General features: G+C 40.6%; 1 protein-coding gene across 4 annotated transcripts in view; it reads left to right on the forward strand.

Annotated features, from left to right (window-relative positions):
- Positions 1–24,814, forward strand: part of RAD54B (RAD54 homolog B) — a 93,307-nt gene that overhangs the window by 51,027 nt on the left and 17,466 nt on the right. For 2 of the 4 annotated variants that reach the window (XM_062188240.1, XM_062188239.1), the window contains exons 4-10: positions 257–451; positions 4,110–4,391; positions 9,598–9,760; positions 11,841–12,066; positions 13,011–13,218; positions 15,833–15,972; positions 21,277–21,567. In XM_062188240.1, coding sequence (XP_062044224.1) covers positions 257–451; positions 4,110–4,391; positions 9,598–9,760; positions 11,841–12,066; positions 13,011–13,218; positions 15,833–15,972; positions 21,277–21,567 — 1,505 coding nt within the window. The remainder of the gene's footprint in view (positions 1–256; positions 452–4,109; positions 4,392–9,597; positions 9,761–11,840; positions 12,067–13,010; positions 13,219–15,832; positions 15,973–21,276; positions 21,568–24,814) is intronic. The other 2 variants (XM_062188241.1, XM_062188242.1) reach the window with 2 other exon arrangements.

Below are 24,814 nucleotides of genomic sequence, written 5' to 3' on the forward strand. Positions count from 1 at the left end.
TGTGTAGTGATTGTTATGTTGTTCATTTTAATTGAGTTTATATGACATTGTGACTAATGAGACTTGCATTTAATGGTAGTGCTAGAAACTAACATTTGAATTTCTCCATTTCCAAATGCTAACATAAATATGATAAATATTCTTTCATACTATTTATGAATACAGCCTGATTTTCTTGTGCCTCTTTTTGTTTGAATGACCTTACTGTTTAACATTAAAGTTATCTCTAATATTTTGATTTCATTTTTTATTCTAGTTCACCCAGACCATAAAGAAATAACAGCATTTAGGAAGAAAGAAGATGAATCTGAAAGTCAGGCTAAATATTTCAGTGTTGTTTGGTGTAAGGCTTCAAAGAAAAAACACAAGAAGTGGGAAGGTGATGCTATTCTTATTGTAAAAGGAAGGTCATTTACATTAAAAGATTTAGAAGGCAAAGACATTGGGAAAGGTATGTGATATTACCTGCTCTTTATGATTTCACTTAATGTTAGTATATATCTTTTTTGTTACAGAAACTCTTTGCTCTTTTCACACTTAACTGTGTGTGTTGTGTTTTTTTAATTTATTTTATTTATTTGAAAGGGTTACAGAGAAAAGTATAGACAGAGATTTTCATCCACTGGTTCACTTCTCAAATGGATGCAATGACTGGGGCTGGGTCAGGCCGAAGCCAGGATCCAGCAGCTTCTTCCTGGTCTCCCATGTGGGTGTAGGGACCCAAGGACTTGGACCATCTTCTTTTTTTTTTAACTTTTATTTAATAAATATAAATTTCCAAAGTACAGTTTATGGATTACAATGGCTTTCCCCCCCCCATAACTTCCCTCCCACCCGCAACCCTCCCATTTCCCACTCCCGCTCCCATTCCATTCGAATCAAGATATTCATTTTCAATTCTCTTTATATACAGAAGATCAATTTAATATATATTAAGTAAAGATTTCAATAGTTTGCACCCATACCAAAACACAAAGTGTAAAATACTGTTTGAGTACTAGTTATAGCATTTATTCACATTGTTCAACACATTAAGGACAGAGATCCTACATGAGGAGTAAGTACACAGTGACTCCTGTTGTTGACTTAACAAAGGGCCATCTTCTACTGCTTTCCCAGACACATTAGGAGGAAGCTGGATTGGAAGTAGAGCAGCCAGGACTTGAACCAGCACCCATATGGGATGTCAGTGCTGCAGGCCAGCGCTTTAACCCAGTGTACCACAACGCCATCCCCAGTGTACATCTTTGATTATACAGTTAGAATATAATTGGATTTTATAAAGGGACAGACTAAGATGTTTTTAAATTGACTGTGATGCCTCAACTGTGTATGATACAGAAAATTATCTCATAATGGGATGAACATTGTGGCACATTGACTTAAGCCAATGTTATGCTCAGTGATTAGAGGAATTGAAAACCGTCAAGTATACATCGTATGTTTTTTGCTTCAAGAAGATTTGGGCTAGAGTTTTGGAGAATGTGTTCATGCAGTGGTGTTGCTTTTTGAATGAAATTGTATTCTTCTTTTTTTTTTTTAAGATTTATTTATTTATTTGAAAGTCAGAGTTACACAGAGAGAGGAGAGGCAGAGAGAGAGAGAGAGGTCTTCCATCCGATGGTTCACTCCCCAGATGGCCGCAATGGCCGGAGCCGCGCTGATCTGAAGCCAGGAGCTAGGAAGCTCTTCTGGGTCTCCCACCTGGGTGCAAGGGCCCAAGGACTTGGCCATCTTCTACTGCTTTCCCAGGCCATAGCTGAGAGCTGGATTGGAAGTGGAACAGCTGGGACTTGAACCGGCGCCCATATGGGCTGCCGGCGCTTCAGGCCAGGGTGTTAACATGCTGTGTCACAGCGCTGGCCCCTGAATGAAATTGTTTTCTCTTTTTTGACAGGCAGAGTGGACAGTGAGAGAGAGAGAGAGAGAGAGAGAGAGAAAGGTCTTCCTTTTCCATTGGTTCACCCCACAATGGCTGCTGCGGCCGGTGCGCTGCGGCCAGCGCACTGCGCTGATCTGAAGCCAGGAGCCAGGTGCTTCTCCTGGCCTCCCATGGGGGTGCAGGGCCCAGGGACTTGGGCCATCCTCCACTGCACTCCCGGGACACAGCAGACAGCTGGACGAGAAGAGGAGCAACCAGGACAGAATCCAGTGCCCTGACTGGGACTAGAACCCGGTGTGCCGGCGCCACAGATGGAGGATTAGCCAATTGAGCTGTGGCGCTGGCCGAAATTGTTTTCCAAAGCCAGTCTGAGAGGCATATTGCACATGATAGCACTTAATAAATGTCCATGAAATTAATACTAATTCAAACAGTCTTGGTAGTATAAAACATCCAACTTTTTATTATTATTATTAAACTTTTATTTAATGAATATAAATTTCCAAAGTACAGCTTATGGGTTACAATGGCTTCCCCCTCCCAAAACTTCCCTCCCACCCACAACCCTCCCCTTTCCCGCTCCCTCTCCCCTTCCAATCACATCATGATTCATTTTCAATTCTCTTTATATACAGAAGATCAGTTTAGTATATATTAGGTAACAATTTCAACAGTTTGCCCCCATATAGCAACACAAAGTGAAAAAAAATACTGTTGGAGTACTAGGTATAGCATTAAATAACAGTGTACAGCACATTAAAGACAGAGATCCTACATAATATTTTTTTAAAAAATTAATTAATTTTCTATGCCATTTCCAATTTAACACCAGGTTTTTTTTTTTTTTCATTTTCAATTATCTTTATATACAGAAGATCGATTCAGTATATAATTAGTAAAGATCTCATCAGTTTGTACCCACGCAGAAACACAAAGTATAAAAATACTGTTTCAGTACTAGTTATAGCATCACTGCACATTAGACAACACGTTAAGGACAGATCCCACATGGGATGTAAGTACACAGTGACTCCTGTTGCTGACTTAACAATTTGACACTCCTGTTCATGGCGTCAGTAATCTCCCTAGGCTCTAGTCATGAGTTGCCAGGGCTATGGAAGCCTTTAGAGTTCGCTGACTTTGATCTTATTCCGATAGGGTCATAGTCAAAGTGGAGATTCTCTCCTCCCTTCAGAGAAAGGTACCTCCTTCTTTGATGGCCCCGTTCTTTCCACTGGGATCTCACTCACAGAGATCTTTCATTTAGGTCTTATTCTTTTTTTTTCTCTTTTCCATGGTATCTTGGCTTTCCATGCCTACAATATTCTCATGGGCTCTTCAGCCAGATCCGAATGCCTTAAGGGCTGATTCTGAGGCCAGAGAAAACATCCAACTTTTTGTTAGAGAGCTAGAACTTGAAATGTTACTGGCTTCTTGCCACATCTGTATTTTAACTTGTAGCACTGTTATTACACAGGGAGAGAAGGAGAGGCAGAGAGAGAGAGAGCGGTCTTCCATCCGCTGGTTCACTCCCAAGTTGGCCGCAACGGCCAGAGCTGTGCTGATCTGAAGCCAGGAGCCAGGAGCTTCCTCTGGGTCTCCCACAAGGGTGCAGACGGCCTAAGGACTTGGGCCATCTTCTACTGATTTTCCAGGCCATAGCAGAGAGCTGGATTGGAAGAAAAGGAGCCAGAACTTGAACCGGCACCCATATGGGATGCTGGTATTACCCGCTTTGCCACAGCACTGGTCCCAGCACTGGTGTTAGTAGAAGTTGCTTTTATTGCCAGTTTTCCTTCATATTTCCAGGGAGTTCTGAATAGAAGTAGACCTTAGTGTTTTTCTAGTTTGTTCACAAGATAGGAGGTCTCATGTGGATTATTGGACTCTTTACTTGGCTTGATTTTTCCAGACAAGAGATGGTAAAATTATAAAGAGTATAATAGGCCATACATTCAAAAAGGAAAAGAAAAAGTCTTGCTTTCTCTCAAGTGTATCTAGTTTTTGTAGCTGCATTATTATTTCTTTTAATTTTTTGTGATGTTCTTTTTTTAAGCCAAAATGATAAATTATTTTTTGTTACTGTTAGTGGGTTATACAAAGCTATTTACATTTAAATTAGTTGTCATTCTGTACAGTCATGGGTAGATAACAATGATATTACTAAGTCATTTTACAGCTTCATTAATAGTTTTTCTCCCCCCACCCCGACTTTTTCAACTGAAAGGCATTGGTTATAATCTCAAAGAATTTGAAAAGATTGAAGAGGGCCAAACAGTGATGGTTGGTGGAAAAGAAATAGAGGTCATGGGTGTGATCTCTTCTGATGACTTCAGCAGTGGCAGGTGTTTTCAGCTTGGAGGAGGAAGTCCTGCTGTCTCAAGATCTTCTCTAACTGCCAGGAGCTGTTTTTCTAAACCCTTTAAAAGTGTCTGTAAACCAAGTTCAAAGGAAAATAGACAGAATGATTTCCAAAATTGTAAACCACGCCATGACCCTTATATGCCAAGTAAGATTTTAAAAATAATTTCAATATTTTTCCTGTTTTTACTGTTAAAATTTGTCTATTATGTTAATTTGAAGTTTAAATTTTGTTTTAAAGTTTTCAGGTGAGAATATATATTATTATTCAGTTATATAATCTGACTTAAGGGGCAGTGTTGAAGTCAAGTAACAATATAATTTGGAATTATTTCATATGCAAATATGTAATCCAAGAAATAGAGTAAGCAAAACACTATAGGTGTATTAGAGGAAAAAATCTAAATCAGAGATACATGGATACACATATGTATACATGGATAATTTTGAATAAACTTTGACATCTTTAGTAAGTAGAAAAATCAGTAAATTTATGAATCAGGAGTTTGATGTGTACTTCTGTTTTGAAGACTATATGCCTTGATTGTATACTTCAGTGTGTTCATATTTTGAATGGTGAGATGTCATGTAAAGAATTCAGATTTTACTGGTGAAAATACAATTCATGCATGTAATAGGTTGATGATTTGAATTTAAAAAAAGATGCAAAAAACATGAAACCTGTTTCTAATTTTTATTTTATTTGTTCACTCTGCAAGTTTTATTTTGATTGCCTTTTATGAGTTGGCTTAGAGATAAAACTGTCATCACAGAGCTTCTCGTTTGGTGAGAAGGACAAGGAAATTTGAAAATGTAGTGCAGTGGATGTGGAGGTTGGAAGTGAATAAGAAGGAAGTCCACAGTGTTGCTCCTGATAGGAGTATTTTGTCTGTCGTCTCAGCTCTTTTAACAATCTTCCTCCTCCTCTTTACCCTTTTTCTTTGCCTTCCTGTTGCCAAATAGAGTGCTGTGAAGAACTGAAAAGAATTCTGTGTTTATGCAAAGATCTGAATTAGTGCCTTGGTTTTGACACTGAGCTAACTGGTTCTTTGACCTCTCAGTCACTTACCTCACTAATGTTTTTCCTTCTGTTGTGTAAAACTGGGTCCTAATAACCATCATAGTGATTTAGATGTTTAAGGTATACTCCGTCCAATAAATACTTATTGAACCAAGTAAATGAAAAATTTTGTACTATTTGTATGTGTATGTGAATGTTTTTATACATGTATGTGTGTATACATGTAAAGTATATTTGTGTGTGTACATATATTTTTAAATATGAGTACTTTGTGTAAATGGCAGATGATTTTATTATTCAGTTACCATCCATGCCAAGAGTAGAATTAGGTTTTTTTTTTTTTTTTTTAAGATTTATCTGTTTATTTGAAAGGCAGAGTTACAGCAGAAAGAGGGGAGAGACAGAGAGATCTTCCATCCACTGATTCACTCCCCCAAATGGCCACAATGGCTGGGCTGGGCCAGGCTGAAGCCAGGAGCTAGGAACTTCTTCTAGGTCTCCCACGTAGGCGCAAGGGCCCAAGGACTTGGGCCATCCTCCGCTACTTTCCCAGGCGCATTAGTGGGGAGATGGATTGGAAGTGGAGCAGCCAGGACCAAACTGGCATCCATATGGGATGCTGGCATTGCAGGCCATGGCACTGGCCCCCAGAATTAGGTAGAATCTAAGACATTGTTTTAGTGTTAAATGATGTCTCATCAGTGTGGTGATAAAGGATCATCTTAACGTTTGAACTTGTGTTCCATTATTGTGACTCTTTAAGTTTTGTCTGTCTTAAAGATGGGCCTTTTGGTGCCAGCACTGTGGTTTAGCAGGTTGGCCACCATCTGCAGTGCCTGCGTCCCTCGTGGGTGCTGGTTCGTGTCCCCACTGCTCCACTTCTGATCCACCTCCCTGCTAATACAACTGGGAAAGCAGTGGAAGTGTTATGCCCAGTTCAGTCGTCCCCAAAGACCACCAAGGAGCCAATACCGCTGTAAAGCAAACGAGAGTTTTATTACAGGTCTGGGCCTGGTCTCTCAATGAACACTGACGCGGCAGGTCTGAATTGAGAGCCCCGACCCTTGGGTTTTTATAGGGTTTTCAGAGACATTCTGTACATCATGGTACCATTTAACAAATCATCTCATCCCGCGGGAAATTCAAAGGACATCTCCTAGAATTGATTAGTGCATCCAGTGGCGGGAACGGACCTGCTAAAGGTGGTTGGATGGCTTTGGGGTTGATGCCTTTTGAATTGATTGGCTGAAGCATAGGGTCTGAGCTGATGGGGTGTACGTGCTGATGGGGTGTACGTGCCGAACTGCAGGGTCTCAGGTAGCTATCAAACACCTTATCTGCCCTGAGAAGACACCAGGGACTCTAGGTATTTCTCTGTTATCTGTTAATAGGCTGTTGCTAGGAGAGTTTATTGCAAGGTGAGCTCATTTATTTACTTCTGGCTTAGGGTTCAGGGCCTGGTCAGGCCCAAGTTACAAGATGGAGGCCTAATTTAAAATAGTTACACCTTGATTTAGGCTCAGGTCTCACAGAAGTTAGTATAAGTGCTTGGGCCCCTGCACCCAAATGGGAGAGCTGGAAGAAGCTCCTGGCTCCTGGCTTTGGCCTGGCCCAGCCCCAGCTGTTGGCAGTGTTTGGGGAATGAGCCAGAGGATGGAACATTCTCTCTCTCTCTCTCGCTCTCTCTCTAACTGTGCCTTTCAAATGAATAAATAAATCTTTAAGAAAAAAAGAGTTGGTCTCAGACTTAAAAAAAAAAAAAAAGACGGGTCTTTTGATAGGTGACTTAATGATCCTATGGTCCTTTTTGCTTGAGCAGTATGTGATACTGCACTTCTATGTTCTCTTTTTCCCCATTGTCCTTTTAAAAGTAAACAAGAACGGGACCATTTCTTGGTTGGAAACCCACGGAGTTCATTCTTAGTTTGCGTCAGGCTTATAGGGCATGACCAAGAACTAAGTTTTCCATTTTCACTTCCTAATCCCTTACCTTCACCTAACAAGAATTGACCTCAAGGATGAAAGTACCTTTAGTTATTCATGAACCTCAAACAGTCCACAGAACACTTATCCTCTGAGTAATTGCTAATGGCAAACATGACTAACTCTCATTTTTGTGGCTATGTATTTCTGTGGTGATATTTGCTTATTTAATTTATTGATGTTTTTATCTTCTCTTTTCTTTTGGCAGGCAGAGTTAGACAGTGAGAGAGAGAGAGAGAGAGAGAGAGAGAGGGAGAGAAAGGTCTTCTTTCCGTTGGTTCGGCCGGCGTGCTATGCCAATCTGAAGCTGGGAGCCAGGTGCTTCCTCCTGGTCGCCCATGTGAGTGCAGGGCCGAAGCACTTGGGCAATCCTTCACTGCCTTCCTGGGCCACAGCAGAGAGCTGGACTGGAAGAGGGGCAACTGGGACAGAATCCGGCACCCCAACCGGGACTAGAACCTGGGGTGCCAGCACCGCAAGGTGGAGGATTAGCCTAGTGAGCCTTGATGCTGGCCTTTTTTCCTTTTCTTGTCCTTCTCTTTTGTCCTTTGTTTTGTTTTTTGATCTAATTCAGTTTTTAACCATGATGTACACTTGCAAAAATATAAGCCAAAAATAATTTTCAGGTTTTTTTCAATGCCTGACTTCAGATTTTTTAAAAGAGTTATTTATTACTTTAACAGACAGAATAGAGAGGCAGAGGTAGAGAGGGAGAGAGATCTTCCATCTGCTGGTTCACTCCCTAGATGGCCGCAACAGCTAGAGCTGGGCTGATCCATCAGAAGGCAGGAGCCAGGAGCTTCCTCTGGGCCTCTCACATGGGTGCAGGGGCCCAAGGATTTGGACCATCTTGCACTGCTTTCCCATGCCATAGCAGAGAGCTGGATTAGAAGTGGAGCAGCTGGGACTCGAACTGGTGTCCATATCGGATTCTGGCATTGCTGGTGGTGGCTTTACCTGCTATTGCACAGTGCTGGCCCTGACTTCAGATTTATCACTGAGATTTGTCTTTTAGTTATATTTGATGTTACTTTTTTGTGTGACATTTTAGTAAATGTTTTACATTGTCTCAGGGTATTTCCAAAAAATTACATTATTTTCCAATGGCTACTTCTGTTGGACCTCTCAGTTGCAGAGATGCCCACTTGCTTGGGAGGACACCCAAAGATCCAGACTCCAGACGAGTTGATGCAAAAAAGCACGAGGTTTTTATTGAACATTTGCGCTAACGGGCCCCCACCTCAGGCGGTGAGGAGCCGTGAGCGGCAGTTTCACACAGGTTATATAGGCAACGAATTAGCATATTCCTAATGCGCATGCATAAAATGTGGGCGGAGAATGCAGAGGTGTTACAGGATTGGTCAGTTCAGAGGGACCATTAGCATATGGGAGAACGCTGGCAAAGAATGCTGGTGGAGAGTGCTGAGGGAGAGTGCTGAGGTGGCACGGGATTGGCTGGTTCGGAGGGACAATTAGCATACCGGAGAATGCTGACGGAGAGTGCTGAGGTGTTACAGGATTGGCTGGTCGCAGTGACATCATAAGTGTGCGCCTAGAGACTCTCTGAAGGGGAAGGGCAGCTCTGTTCTGGACGCCCCCAGAGGTTTCCCGGAGGGGAGGGGCAGTTCTGTTCTGGGTGTGCCTAGAGATTCTCTGAAGGGGATTGACTTTTCCTTCCCAGAGAACGTCCTGCCCGCTAGACTCTGGGGAACATCTAACCTCTTAAGAAGCCCCTGATATTTGCCCAGGCCTAGTTTCTTGTCCCTCCCCCCGTAAGGGTCCTTCACTTCATGTTGCTTTGCAAAGGTTCATGAATTTGATGTTCATGAATGTAATAATAATAATGGCTAAGTCATTGGAAAATTTATCCTTTCTCAGTTCTGATTGATAGAAGTGAAAGTCATTGTTAATCTGCACAGGACTGAAAGTAAAAAGAGGCTTTATGTTAAGTTTGGGGAACCTTTTCCAAATGAGAAGCTATGAGCATTGGCAAATGCACGTTGGCAAAATTCCAGCCTGTGCTTTCAGTTGGAAATAGTTCTCTTTGCTGTGAATACTGAACTACTGAATGCTGTGGCTTGCTGTATTCCTTATTAACAATAGTGAATTTCAGTAGTTTCAAAGTGCTTTTGGAGACATAAAGTTGAACAACTCTTTGTAATTGTTTGCATGAAATCCTACATCAGTCAGGCTTGTAACTTTCTTTTTTAATTTTGTACCTTTGTTTAGCAGTAGTATTAATACATTTCAAACAATTCTATCTTAAAAGCAGTGAAAACTAAGGTAATGTAGTTGCTGACAAAATGAAATTATATTTACAGTTATACTGTTACTTTTTTTTTTTTTAAAGATTCGCTTGTCATGCCGCAACCAGACAAGAACCACCAGTGGATGTTCAATAAGAAATGTTCCCCTCTTGTGGATGTAGTGATAGATCCTCACCTTGTATATCATCTTCGACCACATCAGAAAGAAGGAATCATATTCCTTTATGAGTGTGTGATGGGAATGAGGTAGGAAAATAAATCTGAGTTTTGATTTAATCTGTAACATCATTTTCTGAGAGCCTGATATAATGAGAATTGAGAGGAATCTTAGATGGTAAGAAAGGTGAGTAATACTTAATGTGTGTATCTGTTCCAAAAATGGATGATGGATGCCAGGTGCCCTGCAGACTTCCTGCTAGGAGGTGTTGATGCAGAAGTCAGGGCCACAGGACCGTGGTCCTTATTCTTAAGTAGCTTGTAAAGCACTTGAGTGATCAGGTAAATAGGATCCACCTGATTGTTGTCCAGTAATCACCCACTACTAGGATAGTAAAGAGTTATGGGTGTAAATGGAAGATGCAGCTCTGCTAATGAGAATATCAGAAAAAGATTGTCTTCTGTCTCACCGCTACTTCTACAAAAAGAAACAAAGAGGTCTCTCTTCCCATGTAAACTGAGTTTTCTTCTTGAAGAGTAGTATCTTCTCTTAAAGACATTTTAGAAGACATAAAAAAACAGCAGGAAAGACGAAAAAAAAAAAAAAAAAAAAGGAAGACGCTGCTAAAATCTTGGTATATTTCCTTCCAGTTTTTCTTCTTGGATTTTGTTTTGCTGTGTATTTAAATGTGTAGGCTTTGATTTTTAAATTAATTACTTAAAGGTGGTTGGAAATTTAGATTCTCCCCAACTCTAATAACTCCTTGAATGGTGACAATTTATGGGAATACCATCTCCTGGAAACTTTTAAATAGGCTCATGTTCTCTTCCAAATCTGCTCTTCCTTGTGGAGATCTTATCTCAGTTGGCCTGGGAATCATGTTTGATTGCTTTTCTCTCACTGTCTAAATCCAGTGAAATCTGAATGTTTATTTTTAACCTCCTAACTATCATTTGATTCCTAATCTTTTCTAGCTTCCCACTGCTAGTAAATGATATAAAAATAACATTTGATCTGGACTATTTCCGTGGCTCCTAACCTGTGTTTCTGCCCACATCTGTTCTACTTAAACTTAACAACTGTTTTCTGAAAAACAATTCTGAACATGGCATTCCTTTACTTAAAATTATTTGGAGACTCTCCTAACTTAGAGCAGTGTTTTCCAATCTGATCTGCTCTCTACTGGTGTTAAGTGGGACGATTTTGAGCTGGTAAATCAGATCAACAGGTTTGTTTGTTTTTTTTTTTCCCAATTAAAAAATTTTATTCAGTACATACACAGAGAGAGAGAGAGAGCGAGCGAGAGAGCGAGTGAGAGAGGGATAGAGAAAGAGAGAAACTCTCATCTGCTGATTCACTTCCCAAATACCCACAATAGCTGAGACTAGGCCAGGCCCAAGCTGGGAGCCAGGAATTATATCTGGGTCTCCCACTTGGGTGGCAGGGACTCAACTCCTTGAGCCATCATCTGCTGCCTCCCAGAGTGCATAGCAGCTGTAAGCTAGAATTGAGAGCAGAGTCAGGACTCCAACATGGGTACTCTCATATGGATGGTAGTGTTCCAAGTGGCATCTTAACCACTATGCCAAACATCTACTCCATAATGTTTAATTTTAAATTGTATTAAGCTAGTAGGTCTGTAGGATAACAGACTTTACCAAATTGTATGTATTACATCATTACATCAAGTATTTGATTTTTAATTTTATAATGGTGCAGGAAACCATTTCAGTTGAGACCTTCATTTACTGCCAGGGAATCAAATACAGCTCGATAGATCTTACTGATTACAGTTACAATATATTTTGAACTTTTTAAAAAGTCTAATACTGATAAGAATTGCTCAGCTGATAGTGATGAGCAACATAGCTAAATTATTCAAATGTAGATATAAAATTGAAACATTTCTATTCTCTAAATTTGTGTATATAACAGTAATGGATGATTCATATTCAGCCCTCTAATTTCAGATTTATTTTTAGTTGACAATACATGATGGATATAATTATCCAAGATTCCAGAGAGATGGTTGTAAATCATCTGAATGAAATACTGAAAGAGTCTTTAGTGTCATAATTACAAAATACTAGTTTCTGGTGTTTGATTATTGTAGGGGCATATAAAATATTGTGTAGTTGTGATTAAGGGAAGTACAATTATTTCTAACAGAATGAATGGCAGATGTGGAGCTATTCTTGCTGATGAAATGGGTTTGGGGAAAACACTGCAATGCATTTCGCTCATCTGGACCCTACAGTGTCAGGGGCCCTATGGAGGCAAGCCAGTCATAAAGAAGACACTTATTGTCACACCTGGAAGCTTGGTGAATAATTGGAGGAAAGAATTTCAAAAATGGCTAGGAAGTGAGAGGATCAAGATATTTACCGTTGATCAGGTAAGAGACTTTTAAAAGTTTTCTTCGTTTGCTTGTTTTAAGATTTATTTTATTTATTTGAAAGGTAGAGTTAGAGAGAGACAGAGTGAGAGTGAGAGAGAGAGAGAGAGGATCCTCCATCTGCTGGTTCATTCCCCAAATGGCCGCTGTGGCCAGGGCTATGCCACACCTAGGCCAGGAGTTAGGAGCTTCTTCCGGGTCTCTCAGCTGGGTGCAGGGCCCAAGGATTTGGTCCATTTTCTGCTGCTTTCCCAGACGCATTAACAGGGAACTGGATTGGAAGTGGTACAGCTGGGACTTGAAGTGGCACAGCTGGGACTCAAACTGGCTCCCATAATGGGTGCTGGTGTTGCAGGCAGCAGCTTTACCTGTTATACCACAGCACCTGCTCCAAGTTTTACTTTTTGTTTATAATTTTCTAAGTGTAGGTAACTACCAACCCCTTTGCAAAAAATTGGGTCTTTGCTTACATTTTAATTTTGAGTTGTTATAAGGTAAGTATTTAATGGAGAATTCGATTTGATTAGTAGAGATGTATTAGTCTACCAGAATTCATGTTGAAGCTCTAATTCTCAATATAGTGGTGTTGGAAGGTGGGGACTTGGGGAGGTAGTTAGGTTTACATTATTGGGTCATGAACACGGAACTCCATGGTGGGATTCATGTTCCTGTAATTAAAAAAAAGAGACACCAGAGCTGCTGCTTTCTTCCATGTGAGAATGTAGCAAGCAGACATCCCGGTGCAGATCAGGAAGAGGCTCTCACTAGGACTCTGCCCTGCTGGCATCCTGATCTCAGGCCTCAGTGCTATTTACCTACAGCTGACTAACACAGGAAGAGTTACAATGTTCTAATTTTATAAGTAATGGTCAGGAATATGCTGCTTGTGTTTGATTTCCTATAGTTCCTGCGTTTGTTTTGTTAAATATCTTTTTTCCCCCCAGGACCACAAAGTTGAAGAATTTGTCCAATGTATATTTTACTCTGTTCTTATAATCAGTTATGAAATGTTACTTCGTTCCCTGGATCAAATTAAGAATATAAAATTTGATCTTCTAATCTGTGACGAGGGGCATCGTTTAAAGAATAGTGCCATTAAGACCACTGCCGCCCTCATTAGCCTGTCCTGTGAGAAAAGGATAATTCTAACTGGTCAGTATTCACTTTGGGAAAGATAGAATGAAATTTTTACCTGGCAAACAGATAAGACTTACAATATGATGCTTAGCCTCCAAAGAATTGGGTTGCATGAAGTTAAAACCTGTGCTAAGTGATTGAGTCTTCCTGGAGGGGTCTTGAATCTTCAGATTTCTGTGTGGTTTTCTGCAGCCTGCATCTTGGGGATTTTGAAAGAGAAACACAATGGTATCATGATAAAGAATATAGGAGGTGGGACCAGACTGCCTGTGCTTGCTTGCCCAGTGTGACATTTATAGTTACGCAACTTTGGGCAAGTTGGTTAGCTTCTTGGTGCCTCAATTTCTTTATCTGTAAAACAGGGATAGTACCTGCTTCATAGAGGCATGAAGCTCAGAGGGGTGAATCTGTGTAAAGTTCTTTGAACGTTATCTGGTAAGTGTTGAATATTCCTGTCAGTTATTTTAATACATGTATGCCATACAGGACAAACCATATGTAAATGTAAGAATAGTTTTCTGCCTGTTTCATTTTGCTTATATTCTAGATTAGAGTTAAGTCTGAGTAGCTCAAAGTAGCTTTTCTCCCATACCTCAGCTTCGTCTTGTATGACCCTTACAATTTTCCATTCTGGCAGCAGCAGAAGAAAGAAAATGATGACTAGTGTTTATGACCTGTCCATTTTTCTATGCAAAGCTCCATTTCCATACCATCTTTAACTGTTCCGGAAGGAATGGGCAGGCATGATGTTCCTTGCTGTATCATTTTGTCTTCCATGTATCCTTTGTCTTTTTTTTTTTTTTTTTTTTTTTTTTTAAGATTTATCTATTTATTTGAGAGAGAGTTAGAGAGACATCTTCCATCTGCTGGTTCGCTCTCGCAATGGCTGGAGCTGGGTCAGTCCGAAGTCAGGAGCCAGGAGCTTCTTCTAGGCCTCCCTTGTGGGTGCAGGGGCCCGAGTACTTGGGCCATCTTCTGGCCATTAGCAGGGAGCTAAATTGGAAGTGGAGCAACTGGGACTCGAACTGGTGCCCAAATGGGATGCCAGCACCACAGGTGGAGGCTTAACCTACTATGCCACAGTGCCGGCCCCCTCCATATATCCTTTACACATGTCAGAGCTCTGTCTGAAGTTAAAATTTGTTTCCCCTTTCTACATTGATAGGGTAGATGAAATGTGCTCCAGAGTGACAGAGAAGAAAATCCTCCCCTCCCCTTGTTCTTATTGAGTTGGAGTGGGAAAAGTACCCATCTTTAAATATACTCATAGTCTTGCATGGACATTTAGCCTAGCTGTTTAGATGCCTGCATTCCATACTTTACCACATGGGTTTGATACCTTGCTCTGGCTCCTGATTCTAACTTCATGCTAGTGTAGACCCTGAGAAGCAGTGGTGATGGCTCAAGTAATTGGGCCTGCCACCAAAGTGAGAGACTTAGATTATGTTCCTTGTCCTTGGCTTTGTCTCCAGCCTTGTCAGTGTGACATTTGGGGAGCATACCAGCAGATGGGATTTCTCTGTCCTGCTCTCTTGCTCTGTGTCTCAAATAAATATATAATATATAAATATATAAAATTAAAGAAAATTCATGGTCATTTGACTTTCAATTTGTGTGGGATTATAATAACCATTATCTGAAGTGAATTTTAAAGAAGATTTATTTATTTGAAAGTCAAAGTTCTAGTTACCTGCTGGCGATTAGTGAGATAGTTTTATTGGAGGGGTCAGCACTGTTCCCTGTAGCCTTACTTTGTTGGTCTTAGCTTGTTTCTGCTTTCCTCCTTGTCACTGTCACCCCATGAGCTACGAATTTAGGTGAAAACTAGCCCTAAATAACTTTTTACGTGTAGAAATAGTTGTGGTTGGTTTTCATCTCCTCAGAATTGCCTGAATGAATTCTTTACTGTTTTAGTGGCAGGGTATTTCATTCTGGAGATGATTTACTCCGTACTCATTCTCAGAGTACACATCTGTATATGAAAAGTGCTGTATTCATGATGGATGCTCAATAACTAAGAATCAAATGAAAGAAAGTTTGATTTTGTTTCCTAGTATTATCTAGCCCAGTGCTGTGGAAAACATCCAGTTACTATTTACTGGGAAATGGTAGAATTCGATTTGATTAATAGAGATGTATTAGTCTACTGGGGCTATCATAATAAAATACTACAGACTGGGTAGTTTTTCATCAGAAATTTATTTTCTCAGAATTCTGGAGGGTGGAAGTCCAAGATCTAGTCACTGTTTTAGTATCTCATGTGGATTGATGACTTTGCTCATCCCAACTCAGGAGCTGCTGTGGCTATCCCCATGTTTACAGACTTCAAGCAAGAGTAGCTTGCTTAGGTCTCTCAGAAGTAAGTGATGCACTAGGCGAACCCAGGTAGTCAGGCTTTAGAGCACAGTCTGTCTCTGTGCTGTTCGATATGTTAATTTAATATTCAGTCAAAATCTGCCTTAAAAATCTCTGTGTTTGTTAACTTTTTAAAAAAACTTAATTTGGCTGTTTTTTCTCAGTTTAGGGAATTTACTTGTGTTTATTCCTCTAAGAGAAGAGAATGCAAATTTCAATAAAGAACTGTGATTGTAAAATACAGACTTTACCTTCTCATCACTTTTATCTCTAGGTACCCCAGTTCAGAATGATCTCCAAGAATTTTTTGCACTGATTGATTTTGTAAATCCAGGAATATTAGGCTCTTTGTCATCTTATAGGAAAATATATGAAGAACCCATCATTGTATCAAGGGAACCTTCTGCTTCTGAGGTATAATCTACTTTAATAAACAAAATTTTTAAAATATTTATTTATTTATTTGAATAGCAGAATTACAGAGGGCTGGCGCCGTGGCTTAACAGGCTAATCCTCCGCCTTGCGGCGCCAGCACACCGGGTTCTAGTCCCAGTTGGGGTGCCGGATTCTATCCCAGTTGCCCTCTTCCAGGCCAGCTCTCTGCTATGGCCCGGGAAGGCAGTGGAGGATGGTCCAAGTCCTTGGGCCCTGCACCCTCATGGGAGACCAGGAGAAGCACCTGGCTCCTGGCTTCGGATCAGCGAGATGCGCCGGCCGCAGCGGCCATTAGAGGGTGAACCAATGGCAAAAAGGAAGACCTTTCTCTCTGTCTCTCTCTCTCACTATCCATTCTGCCTGTTTAAAAAAAAAAAAAGAAAAAAAAGAATTACAGAGAGGCAGAAACAGAGAGAGAGAGAGAGAGAGAAAGAGAAAGAAAGGTCTTCCATACACTGGTTCACTTCCCAGATGGCCAAAATGGCTGGAGCTGAGCTGATCCAAAGCCAGGAGCCAGAAGCCTCCTCTGGGTCTCCCACGCCAGTGCAGGGGCCCAGGGACTTGGGCCATCTTCTACTGCTTTCCCAGGCCATAATGGAGAGTAGATTGGGAGTGGAACACCCAGGACCTGAACTGGTGCCCCTATTGGATGCCAGCACAGCAGGCAGTGGCCCTACCTGCCATGCCACAGTGCCGACTCCAATAAACAAAAAATTTTTTTTTTGACAGGTAGAGTGGAAAGTGAGAGAGACAGAGAGACAGAGAGAAAGGTCTTCCTTTTGCCATTGGTTCACCCTCCAATGGCCACCGCAGCCGGCGCGCTGCGGCTGGCATAGCATGCTGATCCGAAGGCAGGAGCCAGGTACTTATCCTGGTCTCCCATGGGGTGCAGGGCCCAAGCACTTGGGCCATCCTCCACTGCACTCCCAGGTCACAGCAGAGAGCTGGCCTGGAAGAGGGGCAACCAGGACAGAATCCGGCGCCCCGACCGGGACTAGAACCCGGTGTGCCGGTGCTGCTAGGCGGAAGATTAGCCTGTTGAGCCGGCACCGTGGCTCAACAAAATTTTTAAAAAGAGCAGTATGTCTAGAAAAATTATCTGTACCTTGAATATTATTTTAACTTAGAAAAAAATTAAACCAATAAAGGGAAAGTATTTTTCTCACAGTCTTTCATCTTTTCCTGCATTCTTTTAGAAAATGTTATGATCACTTGTCTAAAAATCTTAAAGAAGCATGTCACAAAGATTATAAGTGACAGTAAACATATAAAAATGTTCTTCCTTACCTACATCGAAAACAGGAAACCAAAATAACCATGAAGTAACTTTTGTACTTTCTTCTGGTTATTTTAGTTGGTTGGATTGGCATAGTAATAGCAGGAGTAAGTGAGAATATTCTCTTGCTAGCTGGAATTTGATTTGGTACAACCTGTGGAAAGTGTGACAATGCATGTTAAAAACCTTAACATTTTGTGTATCTTGTGGTCTGGTAATACTACTTTTAGGAATTTATTATTAAAAATGGATTTGTTTTAAGAATCAGCTCTAACTGGGAAAAAAATGGGAACAAGCAAAAAGAAACAAATGTTTTAAATGGTATGAAATGATTAAATATGGTCTGCATGTTGTATGTGCACTATATTTCATTGGATCAAGGATATCATTATTTCATATACTACTAAGGAAGACGTATCAATTAAAGTTATAAGGCATTTTTATTGTGAAAATCATCCTATTTCAGAGAAGTGAAAGTGTGAGGGAAGAAAATATATCTGAGAATGAACAAAATATTGTAATTAGTCAACAAATAATTATAGAACAAGTCCTAGGAACCAGAAGTTATACTAAATAATGTGTGTGACTATTTAATAGTATGGAATATGGTCTTGGTATCTGCTACAGTTTGGATATGAATTTGGGTGTCCCCTACAGGTCCATGTTTTAAAGGCTTAGATACTGTGGTAGCCATGTTGGGAGGTGGTAGAACCTTAAGGAAATGGGGCCCAGTACAAGGTCCTTAGGTCACTAGAAACATGCCCTTGGGATATAGTTCTCATGAGAGGGCTGTTATAAAAGCTTGCAGTTGGGGCCAGCTCTCCTCAATTCCTGGTTTGCCACGTGATCCTTCCTCTGTATGTACTTTGCCTTCTGCCATAGACCTTTTTGCCACAGTCAAGACCTGTGCCATGCTGTTGGAGTTTGAATCTCCAAAATGGTGAGCTAAATAAACTGCTTTATGTTGTAAGTAGCTTGTCTCAGGTATTTCATTGTAGTAACAAAGAGCTGAATAATAGAATATATTATTTAAGAACCAGATCACATTTGTTAATTTATCCATAATGAATGGTAAAGTGGGTCAGCTGCTAAGTGCTAGACACTGAGAAATGTGATGATGTGCCATGTGGGTTGGTTCCTTGATCACATGAAGCTTTGTAGTTCTAAATTCTGTTTCTGTTATAAATAAAAACAAACTGCTAAATATATTTGCATGATTATGCAAAGAAAAGAGACTTGGAAGATATACATCAAAGTCTTAGCAGGGTCTTTCTTTTCTTTTTTTAAAATTTATTTATTTATTTGAGAGGCAGAGTTATAGATGGAGAGACAGAGGGAAAGGTCTTCCACCTACTGGTTCACTCCTCAAATGGCTGCAGTGGCTGGAGCCAAGCCGATCTGAAGCCAGGAGCCAGGGCTTCTTCTGGTTCTGCTACATGGGTGTAGGGGCCCAGGCGTTCAGGCTGTCTTCCACTGCTTTCCCTTGCCATAGCAGAGAGCTGGATCAGAAGAGGAGTAGCTGGGACACAACGAGCATCCATATGGGATGCTATGCCACAGCTCTGGCCCTGAGCAGTTGTTTTTGATTGCTTAAAATAGGTTTTAAATTTTCTACTATTATGTAATTATATTTTCTGACTTTTTAATGAACCTGTTCCTTTCATAATGAAAATTTAAAAAAATTTAAATATGCAGAAAATTGTCAATGGCTCATATAGAAACAAATATTTAAATATGGGATTTATTTTAAGCTGTACTGTGAAGTTCTATATGCTCAAAAGATTCTGTTAGGGGCAAGCATTCGCAGGAAACTGGAGTCAGGAGCAGAACCAGGACTCAAACTCAGGCACTCTAAAATGAGATGCAAGCATTCCCAAATGGCAGTTCTAAGTACTGCACCACATGTTCATCCTTCACAGAATTCATTGTGACATTTGGGGATTGAATCAGTGGATAGGAGCTTTTTCTCTCTCTCCCAAGTAAATAAGTAAGTAAAAATTTAAAAAGATTTTATGAGTGTATGGAGAATTTAAACATCTACCTTGAAGATTTTTATTTATTTGAGAGGCAGAGCTACAGGCAGAGAGAGGGAGAGACAGAGAGAAAGGTCTTCCATCCACTGGTCCATGCCCCAAGTGACCACAAAGGCTGATCTGAGACCAGGAGCCTGGAGCTTCCTCCGGTTCTCCAAGGCAGGTACAGGGACCCAAGCAGCTGGGTCTTCTGCTGCATTCCCAGGCCATAGGCAGAGAGCTGGATTGGAAGAGGAGCAGCTGGAACATGAACCAGCGCCCATATGGGATTCTGGTGCCACAGGCGGAGGCTTTCATTTTTTTTTTTTTTAATTAATTTATTTGAAAGTCAGTTACAAAGAGAAGAGAGAAGAGAGAGATCTTCCATCCACTCCGTCACTCCCCAGATGGCTCCAAGTGCCAGAGCCAGGCTGGTCCAAAGCCAGGACCAGGAGCTTCCTCTGGGTCTCCTGTGTGGGTACAAGGACTCAAGGACATGGGCCATCCACTGCTTTCTGAGGTGCACTAGCAGGGAGCTGGATCGGAAGCGGAGTAGTTGAGACTCAAACCAAGCACTCTAATATGGGATGCGGGTGTCCCAAGTGGTGACTTAACCACTGTACTACATGCCTGCTCTCATTATTATTTAGAAGACAGTATATAATTATTTGGAAAGAATCGGTAGTATCTAGTGCTGGTAATTTCTTGTAGGCTTAGTTTTATGATCAATAACTTGTCAAAATATTTGCTTCCAAAAATTTACTCCATGATCCCGGGACTCAAGTGGTGCCCATATGGGATGCCAGTACTGCAGACAGCAGCTTAACCAGCTGCACCACAGTGCCAGACTATGAACTTCTATCATTAATACTGTACTTTGACTTCTAAATGTACTGAAATGAAATGAAAGGCAGAAACAGATATCTTCCATCTACTGATTCACTCCCCAAATGCATAGCCAGGACTGGGTCAGTCTATATTCAGGAGTCTGGAACTCAATTTGAGTCTCACGCATGGGTTGCAGGGACTCCAGTACTTGAACCATCATCTGCTGCCTTCTAGAGTGCTCATTAGCAGGAAGCTGGATCAGAAGTGGAGTAGCTGAGATTTAAACCAGGCACTCTGATATGGGATGCGGGTGTCCCAAGTAGTGACTTAACCACTGCACTACATGCCTGCTCCTATTATTTAGTGGATAGTATGTATTTATTTGGAAAGAATTGGTAGTATCTAGTGCTAGTAATTTCTTATAGGCTTAGTTTTATTTTTTATTTTTTTAAAGATTTTATTTATTTATCTGAGAGGTAGAGTTACAGACAGTGAGAGGGAGAGACAGAGAGAAAGATCTTCTGTCTATTGGTTCACTCCCCAAATGGCTGCAATGGCCGGAGCTGTGCCAGTCTGAAGCCAGGAGCCAGGAGCTTCTTCTGGTCTCTCACACGGTTGCAGGAACCCAAGGACTTGGGCCATCTTCTACTGCTTTCCCAGGCCATAGCAAAGAGCTGGATTGGAAGAGGGGCAGTCAGGACTAGAAACGGCGCCCATATGGGATGCCAGCACTGCAGGCGGAGGATTAACCTACTGTGCCACCGCGCCGGCCACAGGCTTAGTATTATGATCAGTAACTTGTCAAAATATTTATTTCCAAAAACTTGCTTCTTGATTTCTTTGCTAATAATTATAAGCCTATGTACCAAATCTTCACATAAAAGCTTATATTTAGAATCAAGTAGCTTGCGTATTGCTGATTTCTAATAGTTGTCCCTGATGCCAATAGCTAAACAAGGAAGAATTACAACACTATAGCTTCATTTAATTAAATTATTACACTGAACATTTAGAGATCATGATTGCTTTTTCTGTCCCCATGCCTGTATTTCATTTCTCCTACTGTAGATAAATCCAGTGGTTTATTTATAAAGTCTTTAATGTTCATTTTAACTGTAATTATTTTTGTCTGTAGCACTTTTATTTAAGTCTGTTATTTTTCTATAGGAAGAAAAAAAGTTAGGAGAGAGAAGAGCAGCTGAACTTACTTGCCTCACTGGACTCTTTGTTCTTAGAAGAACCCAGGAAATTATAAATAAGTATCTTCCACCGAAAATAGAGAATGTGGTCTTTTGCCGACCAGGTGCATTGCAGATTGAGCTTTATCGAAAGTTATTGAATTCTCAGGCTGTCAGGTTCTGTCTTCAAGGGCTGTCAGAAAGTAGTCCTCATCTATTGTGTATCGGGGCACTTAAAAAACTGTGCAATCACCCCTGCCTGTTGTTCAGCTCTGCAAAGGTGAGTATTATGTGAAACTGTCCGAGATACGTGATGAGAGAGTTGTGTGGTGTATGAATCTAAGAGGGCAGAGTGCCTAATCCCTGGGATTGCAGTTGTGGGTTTTCAGTAAGCTCTGCAGCCTTTCGCCCTATGGTTCTGCTCTCAGGCTGCTGCAGCCTCCCCCCGCTCTGGCTGAGTTTGTAGAACAGATCTGGGCATGAGGTAGGTTTGAGGCCTGCCTTCTAGAGTTTGTGCTCCAGGCTCTTTGATGTCTTGATGTGGTTTCCCTTTCTATTGCATGTTAATAGAGTCACTCAGTTTTGTTTATTTGGTGCTAACAAATGCAAAATTTACCATTAAAAATAATCCTTTTTTTTCTCATCATCAAAGTGATACGTAATTGTTTGGAAAACTCTAAACATCTCAAAGATGACAATACAAATTATCTTAAGCTCTCTGACCAGAGAAAAATCATATTTTGGAATAATATAATATTAACCAACATAATTATTAATAAATAAATATTAACCAACAATAATAATATTAACCAACAGTCATATACCAAACACTTAGTGTTTTTCTAGTGTTATTTTATTTATTCTTTATAAAACTTTACAGAGTAGGTAATGTTAGTACCATCTTTATCATTTGGCCAGGAGATAAGGCTCAGTGTAATCTTAATGTAGAGAAACCTGATTTTAGTGATGCCAATGCTCACAGCCTTTTTTAACTAAATACATTGTCAAGATTTTCCAAAATTAGATGACTTTAACAAGTATAATTTTTAAATAGCTGTGTATTTGAGGTATTTGCATATTTACTGAACTTAAGGCAGTTTGGAGTATAGTAAGGGTTATCTTACTATATTTGAATTTGATCTGAGTTATCAGTCCCCACTCTGCTACTTGCTAGTTCTTTAGCTACAGGCAAATTTAACCATGATCAAGGTATAGATGAGCCCTAGCTTTTTTTTTTTTTTTTTAATCTGTAAAGCCTTGGTTTTCTTATCTGTAAATGTTGATAATGTTGTTGTGACAATTTGATGAGAATTCTGGAAAGAATAGCAGAACGTGTAGTAATAGAAATTGCAGAATAACTATTAGTACCTCGTTATTCCCAATTTATCCTGTTATTCCAAACTTACCCTGAGCAATTTTTATTCTTTTTTTTTTTTTCTTTAAGCAGTACAGTCATAATTTGCTCCTAAATAACCTCAAAAGAAAAACTGAGAATGCTACATTATGGTTGAGGCCATTAATTCTCTATTTGGAAAGTGGAGTCTACCGATATTGGATTATATTTATTCAGTTTGTCATAGGAAAAGTCAGCTTTGTGTAATTCTGCAGTACACAGTTACTATAACAACCTGTTAATTCTGCATTACAGTTACTATAACAACCTGTTAAGTATTATAACAATTTATTAAGCAAACTTCTAAGAAGCATTCTGTATACAGTGATAAAAATTAAACCCATTAGGCATGAAGCCCAGGAAAAATAAAAGCCAAAATTTTTTTCCTTACAAGGAAGACCTTTTCTATGATGGCTCAGAACATGCCTGTTCATTTAGAATATCCTTGCACATTCCTGAAGAAAGAGACAAAGGGCTCTGAGTATGTCTCTGTTGTTGTCAAATGGCCACTAGTAAGAGGTACAGGATACTACAAGCTTCGAATAGGGTCTGTAATTTGTAATCTCAGAAAAGCTTTTCTCTTTTGTAGCTTATAAAGATCAATATAAAAGGACTGACATGAACCTTCTACATTTATAAATAACCTTTAGGCAGTGTTTTATAAATGTGTTCCTGTTGAAACTAGGTTGTTTCCCCAGGTCAATCAAGGTGATAGGTCTCTCTTCAGGAAATGTGATCGTAATGTAATCAATGTCAGTGTCATAAATCATAACCAAGGGTATTGGGTTACATGCAGTCAGAAGAGAATGTGTCCAGAGTACTTGATGTAAGAGTCTGACTGGCAAATCTCTGATAGTGGTGATGCTTCAGGCTGTCACAACATAAAGATATTATCTACTAATTGATTATTAATTAGTGGTGTATATTATGATGTCTTGGGAAATGTAAAAATATTTACTTATTTTAAAGAGAGAGTGAGAGTGAAAGAGAGAAATCTCCCATCCACTGGTCACAAATATCCACAACAGCTGAGGTTGGGACTGGTGAAAGCCAGGACCTGGGAACTCAGTCCAGGTCTTCCACATGGGTGACAGGGACACAGCTACTTGAGACATCAGCTGCTGCTTCCTGGAATGCACATCAGCTTTTTTAAGCTAGAATCCAGAGTGGAAATGGGACTTGAACCCAGGTACTCTGTTATGGGATGTGGATGTTCCAAATGGCATCATAATTGCCATCCCAAACTCCTGCCTTCAAGGAAACTTGAAACTACATTTGTCCAGGCATCAAGAGATAGAATTTGATTCAGAGTGTCTGACAATAGGACACAGGAATGAGGATTTTCAAAAAGCTTTCCCTAGGGGTGAGTCTTGTGGCACAGTGGGTTAAAGGGCTGCTTGGGGTACCCACAGGCTATAGTGGAGTGCTTAGTATCAAGTCACACAATAACTTTTTTTTTTTTTTTAATATTTATTTATTTGAAAGGCAGAGCTACACAGAGAGAGAAGGAGAGGCAGAGAGAGAGAGAGAGAGAGAGAGAGAGGTCTTCCATCTGCTGATTCACTCCCCAATTGCCCACAACGGCCGGAGCTGTGCTGATCCAAAGCCAGGAGCCAGGAGCTTCTTCCCAGTCTCCCACGAGGATGCAGGAGCCTAAGGACTTGGGCCATCTTTTGCTGCTTTCCCAGGCCATAGCAGAGAGCTGGATCGGAAGTGGAGCAGCTGGGACTCTAACTGGAGCCCACATGGGAAGCCGGCACTGCAGACAGCGGCTTGACCTGCTGTGCCACAGCGCCAGCCCCACACAGTAACTTCTGATTTAGCTTCCTGCTAATGTGACCAGGAGGCAGCAGATGATAGTTCAAGTAATTGGGTTCCTGCGATCTACATGGAAGGCCCAGTTGAGGTTTCTAGCTCCTGGCTGCTGAGGTTCCAAGCTCCTGCTTGACCCATCCCCAGCTCTTGCGGGTAGTTGGGGGAGTGAACCAGTGGATGGAAGATCTCATGCTGCATCTCTCTGTCTCTCTATGTCACTCTGCCTTTCAAACAAATGAATAAATCTTAAAAAAAAAAAAAAACCAAAACCTTAACCTAGTAATTGTGATTACATGTTTCTAGTTAATAAGTCGTTGGG

The sequence above is a fragment of the Lepus europaeus genome, chromosome 4 (genome assembly GCF_033115175.1).
Source record: "Lepus europaeus isolate LE1 chromosome 4, mLepTim1.pri, whole genome shotgun sequence".
Lineage (NCBI taxonomy): Eukaryota > Metazoa > Chordata > Mammalia > Lagomorpha > Leporidae > Lepus > Lepus europaeus.